This window comes from Lineus longissimus, chromosome 6, assembly GCF_910592395.1.
Source record: "Lineus longissimus chromosome 6, tnLinLong1.2, whole genome shotgun sequence".
NCBI lineage: Eukaryota > Metazoa > Nemertea > Pilidiophora > Heteronemertea > Lineidae > Lineus > Lineus longissimus.
Window position 1 is genome coordinate 400,344 of NC_088313.1, and position 23,666 is coordinate 424,009.

Consider the following 23,666-nt stretch of genomic DNA (forward strand, 5'->3'; position numbering starts at 1 on the left):
TTCACAGTGGTTTATCAAAAAAATTAAAAAGCCATTCTCCGACCACGTGTTGCATTGTTGCGCTCTTAAAACCATTTCATTCACGTTTTGGCAGCTTATGTTTCCAGAGACGGTCTTAGCCTTTGTGTAGACCTTTATGTCCGCCATAATTCAGGCAATACATCCAGCAGTCCAGTGATCAAGCTTTTTCGAATACCCCTTTTAATAATGCTGGGCCATTTTGGACGGTGGGAATGGGTGGGGCTCGAGGGTCAGAGTGCTACTGCATGCCCACCCCCCAATCTTCTCGGAATAAAATGTTTGATGCATGTATTTTGACCCTCTCCCCCCAGAGTGCCTTATCCCCCCCCTTTCGGACCAAATAGTACGGCCATGTATTGTAGTGAGAGAGATAGGCCTGATGATCTATTTCAAACGGGCAAATTAAGACAAGACCTGAAACTGCATCGCATAGCCTAGACTCTACATTTTATGAATTGGAAGACAATTCAGTTGTCTCCTGGTAATGATTAAAGAATTGTCATTATTGATACAGATAAAGACAATTTGTGCTCACATATTTTGCAGATAAGGACTAGGACATTCCTTTTTCTTTTTCAGTTCCAAAGCTGAAGATGGTCCAAGAGTTGTCAACAGTTAAGTGATTGAAAAGATTGCTACTAGAGAATTGGTCAGTGGTGTAGAGTCCACCTTACCATTTGGTTTTGTTGGCATTTTATCAAGAAAAACCAGGTTAAAGTAGTTCCTGCATTCATTATACTAAACTAGACCATCATGAACTATACAGTGCACTGTTGATTGTTCATGAGGCTTCTAAACCTCTCCACCAAAAGCTGTGTGTATGTGTGCCTGTTGGACATTTTGACTGTCAACTCTGTATTGCTGGCAGTGGTATGTTGTAATCAGAGGCAGATTTAAGTGTGTGTGTGTGTGTAAGGGGGGGGGGCTCAGCAACAGATTTTCAGGAACCTCCCTCAAGAAACGAATATTAAACCTTCAAATATAAGCCCTCAGATGCCCACAAAGTGCATATTTGGCACTTAAATCTAAAGGTTTTGTGGGGGAGGGCCCCCAGAACCCCTCTCGTGTCTAAGAGTGCACCCTAGGTGGATCTGTGCTCCCTAGAGACCTTTCCCAAATTTATGGATCTGCCACTGGGTGAAAAAACACTAGCCAGTGGACAATGTCTGTGTGCACGTTATAAAGCTCTCAGCTGTGAGGTTCCCCCTATAATCTCTCGGGCTAATCATGAATAATGTATTGATCTGACGAGTGACCTGCTGTTCTTAAAATAGCGAATGCTATTTTTAGTGCCATTGCAGTATATATTCACGAACGAACATGGCTGCCTCATAGGTAGGAAGTAGTGTCATTTAGCATGTTCTCTCCTTCTGTCTGTAGGATTAGGACTAAAATCTGTTCTTAATAGTTGCTGGCCACTTGATTTTGATCCTGGAGAGTGGTTAAAGGTTAAACTAGAAACCACTTATTCTTCAATGGAATGATACTTTGACTTCCTTACTCTACTGTTCAGCTTAGCTCGCTCCCTTCTGTGATACAGAGCCAACTCTTCCTCTACCCACCTGCATTATGGCAGTTGTTACTCCACCGGTCTCAAACTTGAATAACTTGAATTTGATGATTGCCCTTGGTTTGTGGGACCCACAATCATCCAGGAAATACCCCAAGAATGAAGGTAAAATACTCGTCTACTGTTCTTTGACAAGTTAGAATTGTCATTACCCAAATTCTGTAGGCCTACATCATTCATCAGATGGTAAGAAGATACACTTGAGAATGCGATATGAGGTGCTGAGTGTAGGAATGCTGTAATATACTTTGATTTTGACTAGACCTGACCTAGAAAACCAGCGTCCCCAGAACTCTTAACAATATTATCATCGTCTTTGCTCTTTCCTTTTCCATAATCATCATCTTATCCTTTCAGTGAATGAAGTAAAATACCAGAGAGTCAAGAACACCTACGGTGGGGGCAGGATGGTGAAGTTACTCAGTGATATCTGCTTGGGCTGCATTGCCAGCAATCTGGACTCGATATCAAACGTCAGACAGTATCTCCCCGCAGTTCACAAAGAGATTCTCCTGAAACGCCTCTCAGATCATGATATGTTGATGACATCGTATCTACCCCATGTGACGTATAATTTATTCTCACCGGTGTTAAAACGTGTCGAGTTCTACTATTGTGATCAGCTGACAGATGATGTGCTTGTGAGTCTGGCAAGAAGTGGTTGCAAATTGAAGGAATTAACTATAAAAAAATGTTCAAATGTGACAGGTATGTTTTTTTCATTGTCAGTACATTGTATATGATTGTTAGAGACTTGCATATAAGCTGTGATGGCCATATTTTGGATAAGTTGATGAGGGGTCACAAAAAACATGTTTTTGATCTAAATTTGTGTCAGAAGTTTAATATGTTCTTCCTTAGCCCCAAGAACCTGCTGCCCTATGACCATTGATGACTGGTCCCTCTGACATGGCTCCAAAGAGCATTGGATTACTGCTCAGAATTATTGAGTCTGTTTTGTTTTGATCAAATCATAGCACTTGATTTAAGTGAATGATTTCTGATGTTTCTTTCCTTTTCTCACAGAGGTTGGACTTCAAAAGATCACTCGGGGACAAGATGAGTTGACATACTTCTACATCAAGAGTTTTCCTGGTCTTGGAGACAAGGGACTGATGCATCTCAAATCCAAAAACTTAACTACATTTAGGCTGCAGAATTGTCGCGATGTAACATCAGAGTGTAAGTAATGAAACTTACAACAGTTTATTTGAGTACTGCAAATGTATTTCTTCGACTTATTGGATTATTGGGACGCACTGTTATGGTACTTTTGACACTTGTCAGAATGTTGATCAGTTGATTCAAATCCTCATTATTATCATTGAAGCAGCCCAGTGCTCATTAAAACTCAACCAGTAGGTCAACCAACCATGTATTGACTCGACTGGGAGTAGAACTGCTGCTGACTGGTTGTAGCTCTTTTCCAGACCACATAATTGATGGATTAACTCTCTCCAAATAGATTTGAACCATGTTAACAGTGTAATTCGCTTCCTATGAAGAACTTTCCTCACTTCTTTGCGCACTTTTCAAACATTCCAGGTATCAAAACAGCAATAACGAACAATCCTTTCATCAATGTAGTCAACCTCAATGACTCCGTCAAACTTGATGACACTCTCTTCCCCGTGATAGCAACAACTCTGAGAGAAAACCTGGTAAGCATGTAACACGGCTACACACTCTGTTGCCTAGTGCTGGGCATAGAATACGGTAAGTTTATATGTGACCAGCACTGTCAAAATAGGCGCTGAAGTTCAAAAAGAGGTATTGAGTTATTCACATACATGCATGTAGTTCTACTTTGTTAAACTTGTCTGTTTCTGATATCACAGCAGAATACTTCATCGTCTTGTTTTATGTTTGGAGTTTCTCTAACCATGTTGGTGCAGAGGGACCCGATTGTATTCAATGTCAAATTGGCTGGTATCTTCTGGCCTTGCTGGCTTGATTTTGAAGCCTCCTCCTAGATTTCTTGCCGTGCAAGGCTGACTAGCAACATTTATAGCGACAAAAATGACCTGCCATTTATCAGGCTTCACATTACATCTTGGGTTATTTTCTAGATTACATTTGGATGATCATGATTTTCAGGAGAAGCTTCATTGCCGTGACATCCACTGCATGAGTGATTCCAGCCTGTCAATGATCGCTGAACATTGCCCAAATCTCCACACGCTCGATCTGCTTGGCAGTAGCAAGATAACAAAACTCAGTGTGGAGAAGGTAAGATGAGTAAATCAATTGACCCTGCTGAAACACCTTCCATTCAGATGGGTTTTGATCAAAACGTTCCTCGTTAAATTGCTAAATAGAAAGATTCAGTAGACCGGTTCATGCCTGTCCCAGCTCAAAGCTTTAAGAGTTGCGTGGCAGCAGACCAACCTTTCTTCAGTTTGACCTTGTCCTGGTTTTTAATGTGGCATGTCTGAAATCCATCTGTTGGAACAAGTACTTCTTTCCTGTCATCCCAACAGTGAGTGTCCTAGTCACTGTCAACTCCATATCTTTACCTATCCATATCGTGTTTTCATTTCAGGTGTTTCAGAATTTAAGGAAGTTAAAGAACCTGGATATTTCCTACTGCCCAAAACTTCAAAACCAACCAGATGTACACGTTTTAACCCAGATGCCTTCAACGTTACAAGAGCTTTCATTATGTGGTGTATTCATAACCGATAGGGATATTTTAGTCTCGGCTGTTCAGCGATTGGAAAATCTCCGGAAGGTCCGCTTGTGTGGTGTGCCGTCTCTTGATGATGATGCACTGGAGGAGGTGAGTGGGGGTATTGTCCGTAAGGATAAATTGTACTTGGAGACCATTCGTCCTCGAGGACGAATCGTCCTCTGGCTTGGTTTGTCAATGGACAAGGTGTCTACAGGGTGAATTGGTGGTGATTGTCTGCGGTGTTAATTGCCATCGTTGACTGATATGTAGGTTGCTGTTAGAATACTAATTGACCACAGTGAGGTTGCAGCGCTGATTGCGCAGCTCATCTGACCTCTACTCATCGTTTTAGAATAGACCAGTGTTGAGCGCGAAGTCAAATGATTATCTCTTAGTAGTTGATACCAGACTATAGACCCCAAACTTAAACTTTCTACATTCTCCTTCACAGATTTTGAAAGCAGTGGGCGGCAACCTTGAAAGGTTAGATTTGAGCGGCTGTCGTGAAATCACCGACCATGGTTTGAGGGCCATTACTAAATACTGCCATTCACTTGAAGAGCTTGACCTGACACAAGTAAAGAACGTCACTGGCGAGTCGTTGTTACGCCTGTTTAAAGATGAGACGAGAGCTGATCTGTTGCTGAGACTTAATCTTCGATGTAGTGTTAGTAAGGTGAGTCTCGTTTTACCAATTGGATCCAAAGATGATGGGTTCGATGGCAGTTGTAAGTCACTTGACTTTGCCTCCATGGCCCGGTGCTAGAAACTGCAGTGCATCTGGAAAGTCCACAGATTGAAATTTGATAGTCGAAAATGATATTTGGTGAATTGGGATGGAATCATTGATACTGCACTTGGCTATTCTTCGTTTGTTCAACAATTTGAAAGTTCAACTCGATTGAATATACTATGGATACCAAGTTTCAGCAAATTTGCTTGCACAATTGTGAAACGAGCAATATCATAAAAATTATATCAACTTTTTGCAGTTCAATGAGGACCTTCTCTACACCGTGATCAGTAAGTGTCATAACCTGGAGATGCTCGACATAGCCGGTCACCTGTTTGTGACGGATGACATTGTCCTGAGCATCGCTGAGAATTGCCCTAAGTTGAGAGAGCTGTACATCAAAGGATGTAAAATGGTAAGACAGTAGGAACTCAGTCGTTTTAGGCAAATCTGGAGGTTGGCACAGTGTTTAAGTGTTGATATGAACAGTCATGCAGTCTGCGTTAGAGGGCAGAATCCTGGAAAGTGATCCAGGTCGCTCACTGTACAAGATGGCTATTTGTGGCCTTGGCTGTTAACTCATTGAATTAATTTGACTAACTTTTGGATCAGACACAGCATCTGATAAATTGATCTTTATAGAAGATTAGATATAGATGTGACTACATTGTCGAGCGTACAGATTTTCTTCTGCTAACTCTAATCCCCTCTATATTTTCTTCCAGGTGACAGATACAGCCATTTGTGAGATCGCCTGTCGCTGCCCGCTAACGATACTGTCAATATCCGGCCTGCACAACCTCACCGATAAGAGTATCTTCGCTTTGGCCAACAGTTGTCACTACCTCGAGGAGCTCTACTTGAGTGGATGCGCCCTCATCTCGCGGGTGGCTCTCCGGTATTTGCAGGATTGCTGCATCACTCGTGTTTACATCATGCATAAAGTGCCAAACGCTGCCTCGAACATGCTCATGGCAAAGAATTTAGACACCGGCGAGTTCTGTCGAGCTGATCTCATGAATTAGGGACCGGCAGCTCATCAAGTTTGTTGATGCTGAAGGGGTTATCTGGACATGGTATTTCCTGCGATTGATCAGTGGCGTTGCTAGTGTGCAAATTCTGTCAAGGGAAAACTTGCAACATTGATGTTGTCGTTATGTCATTTGGAGCTCATAACAGAAAGATTTTAAATTTATTTGTCAGGACCAATGTCGAAATGCCAATGTAATTTTTTTCATGTATTAATTACTTAGAAATGTATGAAAGTTCTGCTTCTTTTTTTAGTGTATATGGTGCTTTAAGGGAGAGTATAGTACATATACATGGATATTTTTCATTTACAAAATCTATCTCTGTGATATGTGAAACGACTGTGTATTAGTACCTGTTATTATTTGAAGGTTTCTTTACATATTAATTATGATTAAGGATTGTGAACTTGAGAGAAAAGTGCTCTTGAGAAGATTTTTTTCCAAGCAACAGTCTTTGAGGGTTAGAAAACATCCTAAGAATTGAAGCTGATGTAATGTCTAGTCATGCCATTACATTTCCATGACAGCTAGTTATACGTCACTGCAGTCTATATATGTCACAATATTCAATCAGAGTCCTAATGCACGTGCAAATGTGTGCAAGCTTTGTCTGTATACAGTTAATATATAGTTTGCGTGAATCAGTTTACCTGATTGTGTATGTTACCAGTGGGCTAAGTGTGCACTGGGATTGTCATAGGAGAATATACCAAAAGCTAGGTTATTGTATCAATCTTGCCATTACAGGAGTGGTGTGTGTCATCTTCATGGAAACAACCACCTAAGTAAACCAAGTAAGGCCTTTAAAATCAGGAAAACTTAGTTTATTTTGCTCTGATTTTGTTCATATAAAATTTGTCTTTACTTTCTACTGTACGGTATATGTATTTGCACTGCGGCAAACTTGTAGTTGGCCATAAAAAACCACTTTTGTATTCGACATGTAAAAACCTATTGGAGGATATACAGGGACAGTGTGATCCAGTGTCCAAAATATAAATTGTTGATGTAATCCATTTGTTGTTTTTTTTGCTTGAAAAGTAAGTTATGAGATTGTCGATAGCAAGATAGGCCTGTACTCGAGATCCTGATGTGTATACAAGCTTTCTCAAGTATTCTTCACAGTCATACCCTGGATTCAAACTTGTTGACTTTGCCTACATGTAGTGGGCAACATCACTCATGGGTTGGACGTGCCCTTTTCTTGGGCAGTATGTGGAGGAAACTTTTCCTGTCCCTTGAAATGTGATATCACCCCCGGCCTCTGGTGATACCACATTCTTCATGTCGGAACATTCATATTGCCCTTGACCGGGCTATATTTGATTACTGTTGACGTTTTTGATGAACCTTAATATTGATCACTGCACTCCAGTGTCCTGCTGTCCTCAATTCATGCACATGTTCATCAACATGCCAAGGTGAGCCCGGTTCATAGCTTGTGTGAGAAATACTGAGAATTAGTCTCTCCATAATCTTGAACCGAATGTCTTCCTGTGACCAGCCATATTGGGATGACATCATTGTCTTGTGATCACACAGTCGAGCATTTCTAGCAAAGTTTGTACATTACATGGAACCAGCATGCTCCTATATCCACTCAATCGGCAGTGTTGCTGACACAATTGAGTTTTACATTGTCAAATGGATGTGACTGTCTTCAGCAGTGTCTTCTAGGGGTACTTGAACCACATCGAGGATGATATCTCAATATGATCAGACTCTGAATTGCAACATCATCTCTGGTTGAACGTCTCTTACTGATGACCTCATGATGCTAGTTTCCAACAACCTTTGCCATGGTCAGAGTTGCTCAGGTAGATGACCCAAGTAGAGTGATCGGCAACTTTTACACCAAAAGTCTGTCCGTTCATAGCAATAATGACGAGAACCGCAAAATCCTAATAGATAAAGTATATTCTTATTCTGAACATAATTTGTATTATAACATTAAAAACCATTTTACAACACTTAAAACTTGTATATATTCATGATACACTTGTCCTGAGAGTAGATGACAAAATACAAGTGTTGACGAAAAAGGTCAATGTTACCATCTTGACATTTTCAGTGCCACCATTGATTGAATCATCGGCAAAATTATTGTATAGTACTGTATGCACTTTACTTGAGAATGTTCTAAATATCACAGTAAAGTCCGATACAAAGAATGTCACAACAAATCAGAGAAAAAGACCTCTACTTCGGGATCATTCGAATTGCGCCATCAGCCAGTAACCTCCGCACAGGTTTTGGTCACCAGCGTCATAAAATCGTCAGATTCCAAGCAGTCTTGTACTCACGCTGTCTTCATTTGCTGCAAAATGGACGAAAAAACACATGAATTTCTGTTCTCTCAGTAACGAAAAGATAAAACTATACCAACAAATAGAAGGAGAAACACTACACTCTGCATAACAATCTCTCCTCAAATTTGAAAAAAAGAGGGATCATTTTCTGAAGTAGTTTCATGCCTACTACTCTTTTCGTGCTTTACAATGAAATGACTTGTCCAATCACGCATTCTCCTCGAATTTGCCACGGGAATAAGGCACGAGATCCATCTGCCTGATGTCACAGTTCATAGAATATGATTTTTAAAAAATCGAAGCGTTACCTGCAAAGTTTGTAAGAGGGTGTCAACTGTTGGTCTGTCAGGAGCAGTCTTTGAGCGGTGGATCAAAACAAGCTTTCCATCCTTGTCGAGGATGAAATCACCACCCATCTGAAACAAAGGAAACAAAGAGTTTTAAAATGTTTCAAAAACTCGGCTTTTATAAATGGCTGTGTCTACATGTGCACATGATGTGGACTGGTTGGGTGTGTTTTAAACACAAACCTGTTGGTTGATTTCTGGCCTGGTTACAGAATCATTGGCAAATGACGTAATTTAGGTGCAAAAAGTACCCCTCCACATCTGGTGCTGAAGGTGTCAAGCTTGATATCAGGACAGGTGCCTGAACTATAATGACTGATAAACTGAAAATCTGTTCCTTCTGGCCAACTTGCAACGTCGCGAGGGAACAAAATGCTCAGCAGACGTCACTTTGAATATTCTGTAGGGTACATGTAAAGAGAATTCATTACGTCTGCTTAGCATTTGGTATAAAATGCTCACCTGTAAAACGTCCGACTCCGCCCCTTCATATTGCCCATAAAGCTTCCTCCCAGCAGCCTTCTGCTCAGCATAATATACAAGAGTTGACATCGTCCAGGCCCTGTACACCGAGCGAGGAAGTCCTAAATAGCAATAGATGCTTCGGTCCTCATCAGCTAGAACATCAAAGGTGCACTCAATGTCTTGTGACCATTTCTTTGCACCCAAGGCAGGACCAGTTGTCACGACTATTACCCTGCAGCTAGCGTCTGATAACTCTGGCTACAATGATGATACAGAAAATAAGAAATTTGTCCCCTCCAATACGGATGTCAATCTTATTCATATACCAGTATGCTCCAACCACAAAAGTGCCACTGATCTAGTGAGGTACAAGCATACCCCAATGATTGGCAGAGCACAAATCTAGCCAAAGATCAAGGCCACATACTTTCATTCACCAGTCATACGGCCAACATGTCCACTGTACTGTTACAGTTTCACAAAACACCTTCTGGAAAGTCAATAACAGGAAATCCTCAAAGAACCCTTACCTGTCTTTGTAATAGTTCCTTGACATGGTCCCGTCATGGTAGTCATCCAAAATGGCGGATCAGGACCAGCAAGATGGGTCCACTTCCGAAGTAGTCCTTTAATACTGCTGTGGCATCAGTTTTGATATTGAGCAAAGGTATGTCACAAGGTCCTGGGGAACCGATATCCAGTTTTGGAATGTCCGCTGATTTGTTGATTTGCTTGTCAACGGTGTTGAGGAAGTTGTCATAGTCCTGCTACAGTGAAGAAAAAAATGAAACGAAAGTTAAATTTGGCTTTGCTAGGTCCTTGGCTTATTGAGCTCATCTGGCTGTGGCTTATCTTACCTTGATTTTGTGGCATTCTATTTCTGAGAGATAATTGAAGTGTTGTTTGTCTTGCTATAAAAATAACACCCGACAGACAAGATCCTCGAACTCACATAAGAATTGTTACCGAATTCTTGATAAAGCAACCACTATCCCAAACTTGACAACAATTAGCAATACTCACTTCTAAGTCTTCAAGTCTATCTGCTGCTTCTTGAACTTCTGGACAACTGAAATGCAAAAATTGATTGAATCAGCACCACTACCTGTGTCTCGAAACAATGAAGTTGGGAGAAACAAATAATATGTAGTCCATTTGGGTAATTTCTGATGATAGAATGAGAAGGTGAACCTACCTGTAATACTTCTGTATTAATGCATCAACATTAGCTCTTGATGTAACAGAAAGACTGAAATAGAAATGATTATATCATGTTTAAAGAGATATCTTAACTTGGATATGCATTCAGATATGTCAATCACATGCTGCTTATAACTCTGTTCTGGGTCTCCAACTCATAAGCAGAGCTAAAGATTTTCATCTAGACAGAACCATTACATAGTCTTCTATCTTACTTACATGTAGGAGTGAGGGCATGATCAGAATTTTAACCTACCTCTGCAAAAATCTGGCATAAACTCCAATGATGGCACCCAGGGAAGACAGCTTATTGGTGACAAAGTCATCCACAGATTCTGAAAAAGAAATGGAATTTCCATTTATGCTAGTCTGTAAATTCATAGGAAAAGTATCTTATCAACTTGGCAGAAGAGAGTGTAAGCTATAAAATTACAAGTATATTTGTTCAAGGACAAGTGGTCTATTCTTTGCTGCAGCCATATTTGATGATGTGATTTTCTGGACAAAAAATGTCTCTGCTGAAAAATTTTACCTGTTTAGATCATACAGTAGAACCTCTCTATCAAGGACACCATCGGGACTGACAAATGCTGTCCTTAATAGAGAGGTGTCCTGATTAGAGAGGTCAAATTGAATGGTAAGTACCAATTTGGGACTAAAACTAGTGTCCTTGATAGAGAGGTTGTCCTTTATAGAGAGGTGTCCGCTAAGGGAGGTTCCACTGTACTTTCATAGACTGTGACCTTTTTAATGATGTCATGCAGGTCACATTGTTGTCCTAGAAGTATAGATTTCAGGAGTACAAACCTGTGACATAATTCTTGGCAGTTTCTAGGATTTTCTCTACTGTGTCTGCTGTCTCCTCCAGACCTGTCACCAGTCGGTCCTTCACCCCATCTGAGGCTGAAGACATCTTATATCTAAGGTGTTCAGGGCTTTTAAAAAAGGAGAATTAGTTTGCATCTTATTTAACAAAGCTGGTCACAGTACGAGGAATACATTTAGTGCTGAGTCCAACATGACCCAGGGCCCTTACTGTGTATAGGCCTCTTAGTCACCTGAAGATGGCCAAATTAGCCCCTCTGCTCCTGCCTATAGTCAGATAGACCCCCTTTAAGAGGCTAGCTGGTTAAGTCTGCTTGTGTTAGTCTTAGTGGAACACACTCTTATTTGTATCCCAAGTAGTTTACACGACCTTCTTTTATCTGGATGTCTCAGCCTGGGTCCTATGCCAACACCAACTGAGACAAACGGATGGTTGTGACATTGTCTTTATACGTATGTCTCCTTGTGAAAATTGTGTTCTTATCACACCGACAGAGTGGTGTGAACCTCACCTGGGTAGATACAGTGTAGTTATACTGATTCATGTCGGAACTATGATAAAGAAAAGTCTCTCACACCTTAGAATATATGATCAGGGCAGGGTCCGGAGTCCGTCCTGGGGACCATGACATGCGTGATGAAAAACAGGAAAACCCCTCGGTGCAAAAATAGTTTGACGTCACAAGGCTAGCCAACCAATCAGGCCATTGTTTAGACCAACACTTCGACCCCAAAGGTGGGGACGAAGTGTGAGCATTCTCCAAGCGTTGTCAATGGCGAGTATTGTGGCTAAGTCTCACTCGACCAACTGACAATGTAAGAATTTCAGCGGGTGCATGTAAAATTCGACAGACGGACCGAAGACCGGGAGATTGAAGTGCGAGGTGCCTATTGCGAAAATGATTGGTTGACGAAAGAATGGCCCGATTGGTTGGCTAGCCTAGTGACGTCAAACTGTTTTTCATCTCCTTGAGACACTGCTCTTGAGAAATTTGGTGACTGTAATCTTAGTTTAGAGAAATCTTCCCAAAGCCAAGTCAATGATAAACACGTACTAACTATAACATGTTGTTGGTGTGAGGTTCATGATGGACCTTCACCTTATCCTGGAGTGATGCTTCCCCGGCAGAGAACCCGAAAATGTGTTTTTCATGCAGATTTGGGCCCTTTCCCCACAACTCTCCATTGTGTGGAAACCCTTGGGACTGACCAATGCTCTTTTTAAGAAAGGTCTTTTCATTACAGAACAGAGGTGATTCCACAGTACTTGGTACCATTGGTGCCTTAGTTGGCACATGGAGACATCTATTCAGGTCCCCAACTCGGCAGCTTTTTTCTGACTGTTAATACAGTCAAAATTTTCCTTACAAGGGAAGAGACTTCAGACACTGCTCTGAGAAATTTGGTTACCGTGAACCACAATGAATAATCTTAGTTTAGAGAAATCTTCCAAAAGCCAAATCAATGATAAACACGTAACTCTAACAATTTGTAAAAAGTCATTCAACATGTATTCACAAACACAAAAAATAAGTATCTGGGGTACAAGGTTACATCGTCGTAGAATTGGTCATGCAGGGTTCCAACTCAAAGTTGCCTTTCTTTATGATGACTTGTGTGACCAAAACCAGTTGATTTCATTACTTTCTTTCAAAGAACTAGCATGTTTTTTCTTCAGGGATCATTGTACATTCAAGAACTGAGTAATGATCATAACAAATACACGTATACCCAGCAATGCACAAACAACTCAAGGCCAAAATGGTTTTGGTAATTGTACCCGATCTCCTGTAAAGCCTGTCCTCTTGTGATAAGGTGCATAGATATCATCGACAAAAAATCTGCGCTTTTGCCAAAAACTAGTAACCATTCTGTTGAGAAGTCTATTTTGTGTGTCCTTCACAAAGACATGCTGGCGAGATCTGTATTTCCTTGAGGAGCGTTTCTGATGTAATCTCTTGCCACGGCCAGCTTTTGGCCGAATCCAGAGTCCTGAGTGTAAGCGATAAAATCGATGGACAACGGCTTTAACTGTTTTTGGTTTGCACTTCCTCATTGAACCGAGTACCTTTGTTCTCACTGACTGAACCACAACAGCAACTGAGGGTTCCAGTAATGACCTGGAAAAGCAAAGAAAGTACCACAAGTATTTTACAGGTCTGCCATATTACAGGTGAACTTGACAAGAAAGAAAAATTATTATGAATAAGTCATATATCATATACATGAGCTTCGATTAAAGCTATTGTTGAAGTGGGCTAAATAACTGCTTCACACTTTGCAGCCCAATAACCACCTTTGGTCAGTCATATCACACGAAGTAGCATGCATAGAAGATAGCCTGGAATGTACGTACAGTAATGTGTACCTCTAGTGAATAAAATACATTACTCATTAATGGTAACACTAACAATGAATATATAACTCTTAATCTCCACTCAACCTTTTGTCCACTGGGTATTTTAAAATGTTATTTCAGAACAATATATACCTTTGTAAAGATCCTCCATTCATAATTGGTCTTGCCATACTTGATATAGAGAGGGATGCAAAGGCTCTACCCAAACCAATACTGCATGCAGATGGTGGTGATCCTAATTGCTTAATCAGGAAGGGTGCTTTCTTTGTCTGGCAGAGCCATAGGTTGTTACTCATTGAGACACTCTTTCTCAATCCAGTTTGCCATCCTGTAGTGTAAGATACAAAGACACAATTTTTTAATCACGGCATCCTTACAGGAGACTTACACCTATGATGCTGCTGCTGCTGATCTGCTAAATATGAGTTGCATAATTTTCATGTCCGACAATATGTTGAGCGAGTCAGGATCCGACAAATGGAAACTGTCGAGTAAATTTTCAAATAACACCTCATGATTCATCAGGACGAGACAAGATAAGAATAATGAGTGTGCAAACATGATCACAACTCTTTAAAGCATATCCAATTGGTCAAGATGACCTATATCTCAAAAGGACCTATGTAATTCAAGAAAATACCTCGCGAAAACTGCCGGGCTGCGGCCAACATGGTAGTCGCCATTTTGTCCTATCACGTGATTGAAATACGAATTGAGTGGTGTTGTAATTCAGATTTAAGAAATATTAAAAACTTGTGAGCAATTCTTCTAAAAGATATGATTGAATAAAGGCTTTTTATAATCCAAAAAGTAATCATATATGCTTCAGATATTTTTTATGCGGCTTTTGTTTGAAACTCAATCGCTTGCTATTAATTACGTCTAACTCTGTTGACGTGTGACCTTCCGCCATTGCCGGTTTTCTTCGCCCAAAAACGATGTTGAAAGCATCGAGAAACTCCTATAACCTCGGTCTTAGGGTAAGAGGCTGGTGGACAGACTAAGCGGATTGATTTCTTCTTTCGATCCAACTAAAATGTTGCTCTGTAGCAACCACTCAATGCCCAATAGTGGCCATCAATTTATCGTTCACTTGACACTTTCTAATTCTTTGATCTTATTTCGGACAATTGTTCCGACGTGCTCATGACTCATGTGCTGATCGAATCTGTCATCTATACAACTCGACACCACGGTGCGTGGCTGGGAAAGGACATTACAACTTTTCTTTTCAAGAATTATCTGTGGCCCCGCACTTCTTATCTGTGGCCCCTCACTTATTATCTGGAAATAGAATGGGCGAATTCGTTGTTGTTGTCGTGAAAAGTAAACTCAGTTGATTTATTTCTGCAAAAGCTGCAAAGGTTTGTCTCCTTTCTGCTATCCACAATTCTGCTATTTCAGATCAGCACTATACGTCCTAATGTGCGGAAGCCGTTCTCCACTGATGCTCCTCCTACACAGCCAAAGTGAGTACATTTCATCAATATCCGTATGCCTTGAGTTGCTTGGTCCATCGACTCCAGAGTCCAGTTCAGGAGAAGGCAGGTTTTCCGCCAGTGGGGGAACAAGGGGTATTTACTTAACCACTACCTTATTTGAGATAATTCTTACATTTTCAGAAAAGGAGGTGGAGTGTTTCTTAAACTTGTTGGCCTGACAACCTTGGGTCTTGCTGGTACGACTGGCTATGCATGGTATGATGCCGCATTTAAAAAGAAGATCACAGACAATGTTCCATACTCCCAGGAAGTACTAGACTTCATCTTCCAGTATCTTCCAAGCGAAAGACCCCAGCTGCCATCGATGCCTTCAATGCCATCAATCAGCATGCCAGATATTCCATTTTTCAAGTAAGTGTCATATAACTGCTGAGGAATCATTTGGAAAATATCATACCTATTCCCTTTGATATGAAATCAGGTCTGAGAGAATTTCCTTACCCTAGTATTTTGTACCCTTTTCAGAATACTGAGCTAAGAACTTAGTTGGTGTCTACAAGAGATCATGTTGATTCGTGACAGAGATGCCAAATCTCCCTTGGGAACTAAGCACCTACCTATATTGCCTCGGATCTCATTTTCATCTCTTTTCTACAGGAAAGATACTGCAACCCAAGACCCCCTTGAATCAAATGAAATCATACCATTGAAAAAGCGTGATTCAGCCACCAGTGTAACAGTAAAAGAGGTGATTCAATAGATATTATTGGAGATATTTCTCTTGGTCATAATGATGTTAAGAAACATAGATAATGCAAAAGTAAGACAAACATTTAGCAGTTTACAATGGTGATTAGTTTGTGCTGTCAAACTATTGTCCAGTGTGACCACATGGCAAGACAGGATGCCCCCTTTAATTATCCAAAAAGAATGTATACCTGTACTAAGACCAATCACATGGACTGGATGCACCATGTGTATGTAACACTGTGGAGACAATGGTTTTCTGTGTTCATCAGCTGCATTGAAGGGCTTTTAATATCAAGTTATAATGCACTTAGTCATTTGTTACAAGAGTGTACCTCTTCAATTCAGCCTCTACCAGTTAAAGTGATAAAGAGTGACGGCACAGCCAATGCTCCCCCATCGAAGGACACAGTCGAACGTAAGGCAGAAAGAGCTAAGCAAAAGTCTAAAGGTGAGCCTTCTGTTAAGGTCATGGTGGTGGCTACCAAAATATGGAAACTTGTTTCCCGATGTACACAGCACATGAAGGTACACTTGTCATGAAATATTAGTCTCGCATTATACATTTATGTCATCTCATATGTCTCTAGAGCCACTGGTTCATACTGTATTATCCAGAAGGCTTTGGGTTGGGATTAGCTTCTCGAAGAGCTCTTCTATCTGCAAAATGTTAATGGTCAAGTTGCCGTGCTTGCCCTTCTAAACCTGTGAGGTTCTGTTTTGATCGAGTAGTTACATGCTGTACATACTTAGGAATAGTCTGCGGTTTCATTCAGATTCCGTGTAAAGTTCTGTACTGAGTGCACTGAATGTGTTTCTTCTTCACCTTCTTTGTATCAATTTTGTGTTCAAAGAGATCTGTTTGGCATTAGGGGTTTTTAATCGAAACTGAGGAACTGCTGTGGTGTAGTGGCTCGGACTCTTGACTAGCAGCTCCCTGGTTTGATACCCACTTTGGGTGTGAGACTGAAGACGTGTCTCTTTGCCTACCTTGCCTTACTCCACCTAGGAGTGTAAGTGGGTACAGTTCAGTATTGCTCAGCTTGTAGGACTGGTTGATCAGCTTTTCTGAATTCTACTGAAAGGTTTCGAGGTACACCAGAGATAGAGTGTGAAGTCGAATGATAACCTCTACTCCAGTTGATATTAGACTTAATCTCCAACTCTAAGTTTTGGTCTTTAAACTGAATGGCCAATCTTTGCATATCTATCCTAGACCTATCAATCTTCTTGTGAACTCAACTCCATTTCTTGCAGATTTCAAATCTATATATTCTGTTGTTTAAAGATTCTATATCAGACAGTTTCATTGTTTTGGCTTTAACAGGAACTGTCCAGGCTTGATCACTGTTAAAAAAGGGTTGTCAGGGACCTGTAATGACCACCGCAAGTGAGGAGACTTATGTTGGGCAAAAAATAGCTCGTTTGCTGGGGTCTTTAGGGCTGGCTGGTTGTGTTTCAGGCTGTCAGGGTGTGTGGTTGACTGAAATATATAAACATAAAATTCCTTTAACTGAAAACTTTTCAATCAAAGGGTTCAGGTTCTGATTTGCCCGTAGAATGTGTACTTGCTGTGCGCAATTTATTTTGCAGTCTTACACATCTATGTTTCTAAACTTGATGCGTTCAAAGTATTGACTTACCTAGTATGGTACAATTAATTCCTTGTTCTAGCAAATTCCTAGAGACGAGGTTCTTCCTTGGCATGCTCAGGTTGTTTTTGACCTGATTTAGACTTCATGTTTATTTGTTATTTCCTGAACTAGACTTTGAAGCGAGTCGTGACTATGAAGCGAGTATGTGGTTTGACGAAGGTCGTTGGGCTGATCCTCTACTTGTTCCAAAGAAAAAAAACAAGAAAAAAAGAAACAGTTAGTATCGATTTCTATCTCTAACTTCTAGTGGTTTCTGTCTATTTATCTAGGTGCTTTTCGTTGTCTAATTGTTCTCCTCACAAATTTTACAATGTATCTTTGATTGTTGGTGTAAATCGCTTTCTTGCAGTTTAGAGCTTCCTAATGTGTACAAAACTGCACAGAGGCTATTGCCAGTAGTCTGAAAGGACCGCTACTACAAACGGGTTTGTGGCAGAATGATGTACATTTCGGGATACCAATTTCAATACAATACAATGGTCCCTTGTAAGGGCAGTCCGGGGAGATGCCTAGACTGCCCTTACAAGCCCAGATTTATGCATATTTAATGAAAAACGATGGAGGAGATTGCAATAGTGGCAAACAGCTCTTTGTCAGTTATATCATTGATGCCCAATTCTGGTATTAATTACAGAATAATAAAACACAAACAGCCTATTAGTATGAATCCCTGCTTATTGTAACACTCATCGCCTTCACCTCACAGAATGTCACCTAGGTCCATTTTGGAAAATTCACCTCACGGAATGTGTCATTGTAACAATTGGTGTGGGTGTGATTCCTGAACTGAACTGAGTCCAATTGACTGCCATGGTGCTTGCATTTGATATAAACACGTCAGTCAAGATAAGTTTGAGGGCTATTGTCTCGGGGGGGTGCTAAGCCAAGCTGGAGAAGTGAACATTAGCCCCTGATTTCCTTGGGATATAAAGACCATGCACAGGTGGACAGTTGCCAGTGGTTAACTCAACTTCTCTCGGCCAGTAGCTTTAACTGATAACCAAACTAAAAATTATCATTCATATTGTACAGTTTCATTCATGGGTGCATGTAGATGTATGACGGAATTGTGAAATGGCCTGTGCATTTAGGCTTGAATTTCTTACATGATGGTGTGTTGTTTTTGATTGTTTATAGTTTTATAGTTTTAAAGTTTTACAGTTTCAAGATGCATGCACATAGATTTGTTATGTTGTGTGTCTTCATCTTGCTGTCCATATTTTGATTGCAATAAGCTAGTGCAGTTATTGAACATGTTGAAGAGAAATCCTTGCATTGTCTTTAGACCAGCTCTTCTTGAACGACAGATCAAAAAATGCACAAGCATTGGCCGTTCATTTAGAATTAGATCCTCATGTGCTGTAATTCTTAACTGAAATAGTTCATATTAATGTACAGGATATTGCTAATTTTATTGCCACATTCCCATAACCAGCTTTCGTTTCAATTACTGCATGCTCATACATAACAAACTTCAGCCTCCTTGACTATACTGTGTTGAAGAAGCCAGTAGAGGATAGTCTGTGTCACATAGGTCTAAATGTAAAATAGGCCTGTTGTACACGCACTCCTCATCTGGCTTTGACACAGTATGTCACTCTAAAACATGTTGTATTCATTGATGTAGCATGTGTGTTGTATCAATGATTACAGTAAAACCTCCCTATTTGTGAGTAAGGACACCCTTCGGACTCACTTCTACTGACCTTGATTATACATGTTGAACGGAAACCTGATCACTCAGTCAAATTGAATGAAAATGGCCTGTTGAGAACCAACTTCGGTGGCATAAAAGTTAGGATGTCTTCTAAGGGAGGTTCCACTGTACAACACATTTGTCATCATTCCCCCTTGTTGGCAGTGAGTTTGACCTTGTGTTGACTGGCGTTCTGATAATCCAATCTTAGTTGAATACAGAATGGCTGATGCAAACCAGTTCTCTCTAACAGGCAGACGCAGAAGAAGGAAAAGATTAGACCTCCTGTGGAGACACTTTCGCCCTGTTTACAATACATCCTTGATTGAAGAGTTTCATGTGTTTGTACTTGTAGGACCTGAATCCACAGTAGCGCCCCCTACTGCTGCTCAGATTGAGGCGGAGCTAAAGTCTAAAGAGGTGGACGATGCTGCTGAAAATGCTGGTGAGTCATTTTCAGAAATGAGATCTCTCCATTTTGTACCCCAGCAAAATCATGTCAGAAGAGGGAAAATTACCTTCCATTTAGTCATTGAGTCCTGAAAACTGTATAATAAACTCTAATTTGGTATTTAATAGCATGGGCAGTGAATATTGCTTCTTTATTCTCAATTTTCAGTTGTTTCTAAAATTTTATAAATGACTTTATTTCAACACATTTCAGCCCTGGAGTCCATACTTACGGAGGTGCTGAGCGGTTGTAAAGAAACATCAGACCAAGCAATCAGCGCCCAAAATCTTGCTAGGGAGGCAACGGAAAATCACTCACAGCTAATGAAGAAGGCTATGGAGGACCCTGATGTGAGTGTCTGTTGCGGTATTTGCCTGTTTCTGAGTGAAACTCATTAATGAATTGTTGCCAACAGAACTGTCAGTGTCAGAGATTGACAGAAGTTGGTAGTCAGAGTATAGATTAAACAGAATATATTCAGCAACCAAATCTGAAGGTTGTGGCTGACCACCAGAAAAATAGCTCCTGTGATTTGAAAACTGCCTTGATTGCTGAAATGTACACCAGTATAACATGCTCATATACTTTATTATCGTCATATTCTTACAGTTAGCTTACAAGAACCAGCAGTGGTTGGCTGTGACTCGGGCCTTGGATGCCAAAAATGATGCTAAGAAAACAGCAGACAAGTTAACTTTAAACGCAAGGTACGCCCCGGTTGTAAATTCTATCATCCATGTTGCTGATATTTAGAGGCTTGTGATGTTTCTGCTGAGTATTTATGATGGAGAAAACTGTCCTTTGTGTGTTTTCAGGAAAGACATTGAGAAATTGAAGACTGTGATTGTTGATGCAAAAGAGCATGCAGCTACCAAGTCTAACAAGGCACTCATCTCTGCTCAGGAGGTGCTGGGTAAAATACAGTACGATCTTGATACCACAATCAACAAGGTAAATAAGTGTTCTCATTCGTCAGCAGCTAGTATTTCAACGTTGCTGTTGTACTCTACTCTATAATATGAAGCTGGTTGTCTTATTCAGACTGCTTTGGGGAGATGGAAATTTTCATGAATCTGACCCCAGATAAAGAGTCTGCAAATCCCTGGCAGAATTTGACTCTCAAAGGCATTCCCTCAAAACAGAAGAATGACTTAAGCTGATTACATTCTATCAAAGTGTGACTGTTGACTTTCTAGGTCCATTCTGCTGAATCGATCACCAAGATGTTGAATGAATACAAGGACCTGATAGAGAAAGGCAAACAACAGTTGAGGAAGGAATTAGAAAGTGTTTCTCCTGCAGTCACTATGGGTGGAAAAGGTGAGAAATGGTTCATGACATTTACATTCAAATCGTTCCAAATGTCCCGAAATTTCATTTCGGATTAGTCTCAAATGCACTCAACATTAGTCTTACAACAATACTCTTAAGTTTTAAAGGGGATTAATTTTACTTGCAGGAAAGAAACTGAATGAAGAAGAATTGAATAGTCTAATCGCGCACGCCCATCGGAGAATTGAACAACTTCAGCGCCAACTTGCTGAGGAGCAGGCGCTCGGACAGAAACGATTGGATGATGCTATGGTCAAACAGAGGAAGGAGGATGAGCGCTTGGCTGGTGAAGTTGTCAATGTTGAGTTGCAGAAACAAAAGAGTCAGTACGATGTGCAGAAACAGATATGGGTAAGGGCGACTACTGATTTTTTTCTGGAAAAAAATTTGAGAAAAAAAATTCAGTTTTTTTGTCCCCACAAATGCGATCCTGGCAGAATCTGTGAAAGTTGTCGTGTCTACATCGAAATGACGGGATAATAAGCCATGGCCTTCTTCAAAATTGTATCCCATTTCATAATTTCAGGAGGCAATGGCAAGAGAACAGATGGAACAAGAACTCCGCCAACAACTTGCGCGTCAGGCAGCCGCCCACAGCGACCATCTGGCAGACGTCCTGAGAATCCAAAGGAAAGAGATGATCATTCAACAGGAGGAGCAGCTGAGGGAGAAGCTGATCAGTGAGCATGTGAGGATACAGAAGGAACTCGATGGCTGGATTCAGAGACTCAAGGGTATTGAGGCTGCAGTTGAAGGTGAGGGTTGGTTGTTTACAGAGATTCAGCCATTTGTATGTGGAGAATATTGAGTTGCAAGCTGAGCGTCAACAAGGGCATTGTTTGCTCTATAAACAGTATTGGGTGATTGTAATGTAAGTAGGAGGAAACCGGACACCCCGGAGGAAACCTCTGCTGTCGAAGAGAGTGGCTCTCTCAATCACATCTGGGACGTCAGAGGTGAAAGGTGTTCATGTTTGTGCTGCGCCACTCCAGACCATTTCCTTTTTTGCTAATAAGTGGTGATGGTTTTCTTATTTTCTCATCTATTGTTTAAGGTCGGGCCGAACAAGAAAAGATCGGCAGAAAAGCACAAGAGCTTTGGTTGGCCTGTCAGACTTTACAGAAAGCCATTGCACAGGGCAAAGGTGATGGCTCATTCGGTGAAGAAAAGCTCAAACCATTAGCAAACGAATTCATGGCCATTCGAGAGGCGGGCAACGGCCACCCTTTCGTCAACCAGGTGATCCAGGCAGTTCCGGAAGAAGCCATTCAGCGCGGTGTGTGGACAGAAGATGAACTACAAAAACGGTTTACAAAAGTTAAGAAGATATGCCGCCGTGTTTCAATGATTGACGAAACTGGCGGGTCACTCCTGAAGTACTTTGTTTCCTATTTGCAATCTTTGTTCATTGTGGAATATGCCGCAGTGGTGAATGCTAGTGAGGAGCTAAAGGTTGAAGACTTGGACACTTTTAAAATTCTTGCTAGTGCCGATCAGTGTCTCCAGGACGGTGATTTGATAACTGCTGTAAGATTTATGAACCAGTTGCAAGGGGAACCAAGGCGTGTTGCATCAGGATGGCTAAAGGAAGCGTTACTGTTGCTCGAGACTCAGCAGGCTGCTCAGTGTTTATTAGGTCATGCGTCAGCTAGGGGTCTAGGGTCATTATTTTGAGGTATGCTCAGGATAGAAGCATTTATGAAATTGATTTTCCTAGTAAGTGTCTGCTTGTGATACAACTCAAAAGTTTGACCTGCTCTGGCAAAAGTACAAAAGTAGGTGCTGGTCGGATATGGAGAAAGAGGAAATTGGAAATAGTGAGGAAACTTTTGTGTGGGAATATCACTTCCATTGATTGTTGAGAGTAGGTTGATCACTCAAGATAATGACTTTGGTGACAACTTCATGATATCATCACTTACTTGCAAAGGTATTAAGGGGTTTGTGGTATCTAATGTGATAAGGCCACACTTTTTATATTGCATTTACTTGGATTACAAAATGTTCACCCAAAAAAGACATGTGTGGGAAGAGGGGAGTATACAATTTGTGATGTCTTTTTGAAGCAAGTGTCCTGGATTACAGATGATCTTTTCAAATGAAGATGTTAGCTGTGTTTTATCAAAATATAACATGAAAATTTAAATTAAAAAAAAATCATCTCTCGACAGCAATAATGTACTCTGAAGACTCAAAAGGTATCTAAGAAGCAAAATTTTTCCTCCTTCACCGAAAATCAGTGAGGATGGATTGATATTTTCAATCTGTTTTTTTTCTCGGAAACCATAGAGGGCGGTTTTGTAATCCAACTAATTAAAAAAATGTTGCCTTACTGTAAATATTTCTGAAGCACTGAATCACCCTTCTAGAATAATGTGCTATGTTGTGTAATAAAAGTATATGACATAAGTAATTTCTCTTTTTATTTTTGTCCGAGGAGGATATTATCATGTATTTTCAATAGGACAAGGACTTCCAAAACATTCCTTGCTGGATAACATGTCCTCGAAGGAGAGTGTCCTCGGAGTAGAGACACAATCATCTTTCATAACGTTTTCTGCAACGACCTACCCATAAAACATTTCATCCAAGGACTTTAAAACATCCCTAATGTGTCCTAGGAGCATCCCGTGTTGGATAGTGTGTCTTAGGAGCATCCCTTGTTGGATAGTGTGTCCTAGGAGCATCCCTTGTTGGATAATGTGTCTTCAGAGCATCCCTTGTTGGATAATGTGTCTTCAGAGCAGAGACATGGTCCTCCATCATTACATATTCTTCAGTGATCCACCCATAAAACGTTCTATCCAAGGCG

General features: G+C 40.7%; 3 protein-coding genes across 7 annotated transcripts; 2 read left to right on the forward strand and 1 right to left on the reverse strand.

The window, feature by feature from the left end:
* Positions 1 to 1,241: 1,241 nt before the first annotated feature.
* On the forward strand, positions 1,242 to 7,038 carry LOC135489695 (F-box/LRR-repeat protein 2-like). Of its 3 annotated transcripts, none has more exons than XM_064775181.1 (9): positions 1,242 to 1,356; positions 1,949 to 2,299; positions 2,618 to 2,773; positions 3,137 to 3,252; positions 3,689 to 3,820; positions 4,134 to 4,370; positions 4,714 to 4,938; positions 5,255 to 5,410; positions 5,721 to 7,038. In XM_064775181.1, the coding sequence occupies exons 1-9, from the start codon at positions 1,299 to 1,301 to the stop codon at positions 6,018 to 6,020; spliced, it is 1,731 nt and encodes a 576-aa protein (XP_064631251.1). In that variant the 5' UTR covers positions 1,242 to 1,298; the 3' UTR covers positions 6,021 to 7,038. The 3 variants fall into 3 exon arrangements, with proteins under 3 accessions (XP_064631251.1, XP_064631252.1, XP_064631250.1); XM_064775182.1 differs by lacking the exon at positions 1,242 to 1,356 and adding an exon at positions 1,449 to 1,469; XM_064775180.1 differs by lacking the exon at positions 1,242 to 1,356 and adding an exon at positions 1,523 to 1,696.
* An 887-nt stretch (positions 7,039 to 7,925) lies between these two features.
* On the reverse strand, positions 7,926 to 11,832 carry LOC135489307 (uncharacterized). 2 transcript variants are annotated; one of them, XM_064774606.1, is made up of 9 exons: positions 11,751 to 11,832; positions 11,155 to 11,282; positions 10,604 to 10,682; positions 10,343 to 10,396; positions 10,171 to 10,216; positions 9,678 to 9,914; positions 9,145 to 9,405; positions 8,644 to 8,751; positions 7,926 to 8,343 (listed from the first exon to the last, which is right to left on the reverse strand). In XM_064774606.1, exons 2-9 carry the CDS (start codon positions 11,258 to 11,260, stop codon positions 8,326 to 8,328), a joined length of 909 nt encoding a protein of 302 aa, XP_064630676.1. In that variant the 5' UTR covers positions 11,261 to 11,282; positions 11,751 to 11,832; the 3' UTR covers positions 7,926 to 8,325. The 2 variants fall into 2 exon arrangements, with proteins under 2 accessions (XP_064630676.1, XP_064630675.1); XM_064774605.1 differs by having other exon boundaries at positions 11,685 to 11,823.
* Positions 11,833 to 14,424: 2,592 nt separating this feature from the next.
* Positions 14,425 to 23,263, forward strand: LOC135489317 (MICOS complex subunit Mic60-like). Of its 2 annotated transcripts, XM_064774620.1 has the most exons (14): positions 14,425 to 14,511; positions 14,936 to 15,000; positions 15,154 to 15,384; positions 15,631 to 15,721; positions 16,069 to 16,171; positions 17,487 to 17,591; positions 19,427 to 19,516; positions 19,736 to 19,872; positions 20,132 to 20,229; positions 20,338 to 20,473; positions 20,719 to 20,842; positions 20,982 to 21,205; positions 21,381 to 21,609; positions 21,909 to 23,263. In XM_064774620.1, exons 1-14 carry the CDS (start codon positions 14,470 to 14,472, stop codon positions 22,526 to 22,528), a joined length of 2,295 nt encoding a protein of 764 aa, XP_064630690.1. In that variant the 5' UTR covers positions 14,425 to 14,469; the 3' UTR covers positions 22,529 to 23,263. The 2 variants fall into 2 exon arrangements, with proteins under 2 accessions (XP_064630690.1, XP_064630691.1); XM_064774621.1 differs by lacking the exon at positions 17,487 to 17,591.
* Positions 23,264 to 23,666: the final 403 nt, after the last annotated feature.

Excerpts from the sequence above, each read along its gene's own strand:
- LOC135489695 (XM_064775180.1), top strand. The coding sequence starts at position 1,591 with ATGGCAGTTGTTACTCCACCGGTCTCAAACTTGAATAACTTGAATTTG. Across the intron at positions 1,697-1,948 it reads GAAATACCCCAAGAATGAAG|TGAATGAAGTAAAATACCAG; the intron begins GTAAAATACTCG and ends TTATCCTTTCAG. Across the intron at positions 3,253-3,688 it reads CAACTCTGAGAGAAAACCTG|GAGAAGCTTCATTGCCGTGA; the intron begins GTAAGCATGTAA and ends CATGATTTTCAG.
- LOC135489317 (XM_064774620.1), top strand. The coding sequence starts at position 14,470 with ATGTTGAAAGCATCGAGAAACTCCTATAACCTCGGTCTTAGG. Across the intron at positions 14,512-14,935 it reads CCTATAACCTCGGTCTTAGG|ATCAGCACTATACGTCCTAA; the intron begins GTAAGAGGCTGG and ends CTGCTATTTCAG. Across the intron at positions 19,873-20,131 it reads AGGCTATGGAGGACCCTGAT|TTAGCTTACAAGAACCAGCA; the intron begins GTGAGTGTCTGT and ends ATATTCTTACAG.